This window comes from Primulina huaijiensis, chromosome 9 (assembly GCF_012295235.1).
Source record: "Primulina huaijiensis isolate GDHJ02 chromosome 9, ASM1229523v2, whole genome shotgun sequence".
NCBI classification, from domain to species: domain Eukaryota; kingdom Viridiplantae; phylum Streptophyta; class Magnoliopsida; order Lamiales; family Gesneriaceae; genus Primulina; species Primulina huaijiensis.
Genome location: NC_133314.1, coordinates 951,378 through 956,629, shown reverse-complemented (window position 1 = coordinate 956,629; position 5,252 = coordinate 951,378). Strand labels below are relative to the sequence as shown.

The 5,252-nt window shown below is 32.1% G+C and overlaps 1 protein-coding gene across 5 annotated transcripts in view; it reads left to right on the top strand.

Annotated features, from left to right (window-relative positions):
* The window catches only part of LOC140984557 (uncharacterized), a 10,439-nt gene extending 5,956 nt beyond the window's left edge, over positions 1–4,483 (top strand). For 4 of the 5 annotated variants that reach the window (XM_073452068.1, XM_073452067.1, XM_073452071.1 and 1 more), the window contains 6 exons: positions 772–838; positions 2,342–2,429; positions 2,590–2,759; positions 2,959–3,102; positions 3,450–3,578; positions 4,071–4,483. In XM_073452068.1, the coding sequence (XP_073308169.1) occupies positions 772–838; positions 2,342–2,429; positions 2,590–2,759; positions 2,959–3,102; positions 3,450–3,578; positions 4,071–4,250 (778 nt within the window). In that variant the 3' untranslated portion in view covers positions 4,251–4,483. Of the gene's footprint in view, positions 1–771; positions 839–2,341; positions 2,430–2,589; positions 2,862–2,958; positions 3,103–3,449; positions 3,579–4,070 lie in introns of those variants that run through there. The other variant, XR_012176632.1, reaches the window with a different exon arrangement.
* The last annotated feature ends 769 nt before the right edge of the window (positions 4,484–5,252 follow it).

The following is a 5,252-nucleotide window of genomic DNA, read 5'->3' as shown; positions in this document are numbered from 1 at the left end:
GAATCATGATGATTGAGCTACTATACAGTTTAAAATATTTGAGTTGATGTGTAATATCTATTCTAAAAAAAGAAAAAGTTAAACAAAATTCGCAAGGAGTTAAAAGTTAGCAAAAACACAATTGATATTTAACTTAATAACAAGTTTAGGGGTTTTATTTTAACATCATTATGATAATTTAGTTAATTAAGAGAATTTTATTTGACAGTCACTATATGCACTCCATTTAAATACATTGTGATTTTGATTTTAGAAAAATTTACTATTCTCTTAATTTTATTTTTATTGTTTTCCATTGTGAATAATATTTGGATGAAAAGTATCTTTGTTAATTTGAGAAAGTTGTCATTATGTTATAATCATGCAAATTGAAAAATGCTATATAAATAAGTGAATATATTTGATTTATCATTATGATGTATTTTTATTTATTGTGTTTTGATATATTTAGATCAATAAATACTCATAAACAAGATGTTATTTAAACGATTTTAAAAATTATTTAAATCTTTTTAGTATATATTTCATTATTAATCACCCACGTGCATCGCACGTGATCATTCCTAGTTTGACTGAAATATACTACATTTGCTGTTTTATGCTTCTGATACCTTAATTCCCATATCATGATTCAATAAGAAGTACAAGGATATTGAATGCTTTAAATTTTATGTATGTTAAGATCACAAGAGGCTTATATTTTGTTTTGATAATTGTGATTCTTAGTCAAGTGTGAATCAGAGCCTGATACGATACATCTGTTCTTAACAGCCAGGAAATCCAAATGACAGACTTTGTTCTATCATCTGGTGCTGCTTTATTGCCACATCCTTCAAAGGTATCTCATGATTGTTCTTCTTAAAGTGATCTTTTGGTGTTCCATTACAAGTGGAGCCACACTCATGTAATGGGCTTTTTAACTGTTTACAGTAAATATTTTAATAATTTAATAAAATAAAGTAAAAAAAAGTGAGCTTCTTAAACTAAGAGACGTGACTTACATAATTTTTTTTTTTAAATGCAAGTCACGTCCAATGAGATGGTGTGACTTGCATAATTTTTTTTTTAAAAAAGAAAGTCACGCCAATTCATTGTGCGTGACTTGCTTAAATTTTTATTTTAAAAGCAAGTCACGCCAATTGAATAGGCGTGACTTGCTTAAATTTTTTTTTAAAACAAAAGCTGGACGCTTGTGATGGAAGAACCATCCCATGTGAAAGACTGACGAACATGCATCTTTCTTTTCTTTTACAAAGAAGAGGTTAAAAAATAATAAGAATAATATATTATTATCTATCACAATATTGTCTAAAAAAACAACTACAACATCAATTATCAAAACAATTATAATATAAAACATTAACTATAAGTAAAAAATAATATTTTACAATCTACGAGTTTTGGAAATACCACGTTATTTTAATAATAAAAGTTTATATACATACCTAGATTTAAATTTTTATATTGAAATTTTACCTGCATTAAAAAATCAAAACAGAAGTATTGACAATCTAAATAAAATCAAATAAAAAAGTTAACTTGAGTTAGCTTAACATATTAAATAAAATATAATAAAGTAATTATTATATCTATTAATGTAATTAATAATTTGAAGATCTACGCAAACAATAATAATAACACGCAAACAACAAGCGTCTAGCTTTTATTTAAAAGAAAAATTTAAGCAAGTCACGCCTATTCAATTGGCGTGACTTGCTTTTAAAATAAAAATTCAAGCAAGTCACGCCCAATGAATTGGCGTGACTTGCTTTTTTTAAAAAAAAAATTATGCAAGTCACGCCATCTCATTGGGCGAGACTTGCATTTAAAAAAAGAATTATGTAAGTCACGCCTCTTAGTTTAAGAAACTCACTTTATTTTATTAAAATATTTACTGTAAACAGGTAAAAAGCCCAAGTATTAACCTTAAACAGTTAAAAAAACCCTTCATGTAGTGGGGTAGGCTTTTGACAACTTCACAAGTTTCTGGAAATGCTGCATTATTAAAATCCTCTTTAATTGGTCTCCTCCCGAAGCAATAACTACGTCAGGGCTCAGGGGTCAGTATTGAACTTGTGTCTGAAATAACTTACATGCAAAAGAAAGATTTGTCAATAACACTTGTAACTATTTTAAAACCCAGATAAAAAAGTTGGTGAATTATGAGTTTAATTTTTTACAGCAAAAGGAATTAACTTTGAAGTTTTAATAACCAGTTTAGGACTTCAGCACACTGTCCGGCAATAACTTGTTCCATTCTTTTTGAAAATGTGCTAAATTTTGTTATAGATTTAGCATCACCATACCTAGGTGAGTAATTTGCCAAAATAATAAATTCCAGGTGTTGACAGGTGGAGAGGATGCATATTTTGTCACTGGTCAAACATGGCTAGGCGTAGCTGATGGAGTTGGTCAGTGGTCATTTGAAGGTTTGTTCCGTTACATCATTTCCTGCTAGTCCTATGACCACTCTTGCATGTAAAATAGAAAAATAAAAGATAGCATTGAAAATTGCTATCTATGTTTATCAATCTCATGGCCAGTACTGTCTAAAAATCTTAAATGACCATTTTTTACATCTCTATTTAGGGACAAATCCTGGAGTTTATGCTCAAGAACTCATAAAAAATTGTGAAAAGCTTGCGTTGGATTGCAACAGTGATTCAATATGCAACCCTACCGAACTTCTTAAACTCAGTGTTGGTGAAACTCAATCTCCTGGATCCTCAACTGTTTTGCTTGCTCAATTAGTTGGTCAGGTATAGGCAATTCAGAGCTTGTGATATCTGGTAGCTTTTAACCATCAATACTGGTTTTGGTGAATGGATTGAAGTATGATAGGGAATTTTAAACATGTCGAGGTGAATGATTCCCTCGGACTCAAGTTTCCTTTGTCAATTTGATTCTTCCTTTATATGAAAGTTTGTAAGTTGTTGAATGAGCATCAAATGTCAATAGGTTCTTCAAGTGGCTAATATTGGAGACTCTGGATTTATTATCCTTCGGCATGGATCCGTTTACAAAAGATCTTCACCTATGCTACATGTATTTCATTTCCCGCTACAGATTGAAAGAGGTGATGATCCCTCTAATCTTGCGGAGGTATGGCTTTACAAAATAATTCCAAAAAAATGCTGACTTTCGCATGGTGTTGATGTAGTTGAAAGCTAATTTTAAAATAAGCATCACTTTTCGGAGCTGCTCGTAGCTTCCTGCCTTGATTCATGGGGCAGGGATCTTTGATTATTTAAAAACAATATGGATATGTGATGAGTGCAGCCCTGTCATTTCTTTCAGAAACAAGAACAATTAGCGCTAAATAGACAAAGCTTAAAATCACTCGTAATGAACTCAATTGAGTGGAATAGGACAGCTAAATTCATAAATAACTCATATAATTTTCATAAATCATTCAATAGCCTTTGGTTACAATCTTTGTCTCAATTCAGTTCTACAGGATTGATTTAGAGGAGGAGGATGTGATTATCTTGGCATCTGATGGACTTCTTGACAATTTGTATGATCAAGAGATCACATCAGAAGTTTCAAAGTACCTTGCTGCAGATTGCAAACCGAAGGTTCTATTAATTTTTGTTGAATATATGGAGCTTCTTTACTGACTGTTGACACAGAATAGACCCAGAATATTGAATGCTGGTATTTTGTAGATAGAGGAGCACCCAAACTTGTCATTGCAAAAATTCTCAAATATACTTGAAATATTTTTCCCATTATGAATTGATTCTCTACTTACATTCTCCTTCATGCACAAAACAAATGGGAAAAAGCTTTAGTAACGTTTGGATATGTCTCTGGTTTTACAAATGTTTTTGGAAATATATTTTCAGAGATTGAATTAGGGAATGAGTACGTTTATGTTTGGGTTATATTTTCTGAAGAACATGTTTTCTACTCTAGATTTCATATCGTGTCAAAATAAACTAAATGAAAACATTTCCTGAAAACAGAAACACACGTGCCATTAGCCCTTAGTGTATGTGAGTTTATTTTTTATGTTGAGATTTTCCAATCTTGATGTCTCCTTCATCCGGACCAGTTCTTGTTTTTAGGAAATTGCGGAAGCATTGGCAGCCAAGGCACAAGAGGTGGGTAAGTCTGTAACGGCCAGAAGTCCATTTGCGGATAATGCACAGGCAGCTGGATATGCAGGGTACACTGGTGGCAAGCTTGACGACGTAACTGTGATCGTATCTGTGGTTCAAAGGCAATCCAGTTCTCAAACTTTGTGATTTCAGTTCTCCTTGTCCTCCTCCATTCTCTGCCCATTGTGAAGGTGGTGAGCATTTTCAATGTTCCCAGTTCTGTCAACTACTTGGTGATTCTTATTTTAATTATACATTTTGATGTGTATATTATCGGTTGCTGCATAATCCAACAACTGGTTTATTTTTATAGGTTATGTTTAGAAAATGTAATTTTCTTTTGTTTTGTATGTATATAAATATATGTGGTGAATTGATGATATGATGATCAAATCGATTCAAGTAATTAAACATTTTTAGCCCAATTTATTTGGACAATGCTAAAATTAAGCTCAAACTTTCTCACTGCATCACCATGTTTGTGCCAAAATGAAGGCTAGCAAGTACCAACCATCCTAAATGTCACTCTTTTCAACTCTCATTTGTGTACCTTTAAGGACATGATTGATATGCAGGAATGGGGTGAGAATATAATAGGCCATTTCATTTTTGTGTTTGATACAGACATGGGAATGGTCATGGGAATGTTGATTCCCAATTCCATGTGACTGCTGCCATTCCATTCCTATTACATGGGAATCACTATTCCATTCCTTCCACTACTTTCCAATTATTTTTATATCACAAAATTATCCCTCATTAACCTCACAGTAAAACACAATCCCTTCTCTTTCCCTCCTCACTTTTTGCCTTCAGCATGAAATTTTCTTCTTCTTCCAAGCTCATACTTCACATCTGGTTCTTCTACTCGCTCAATTGTCTTTCACACGTCGTCTCCTTCACAGTCCTCAGAGGTAACTCCTAAATAACCTTTTTACAAGAAGCCTCTGAAAAGTTTCTTTTTTTTTTTTTTAAGTTCCTGCACTTTTAAATGGTGTTATAATCATTAAAAAACAAAGAAACAACTGTGTTTTTTTTTTTTTTAATTCCTTTACCCAGACGAATTTGTGTGGAAAAAACTTCGAACGAAAAATATTATACAACATTGTGGAGTGGCATTACCATAGTTTTCTAGCATATTGTTTTGAT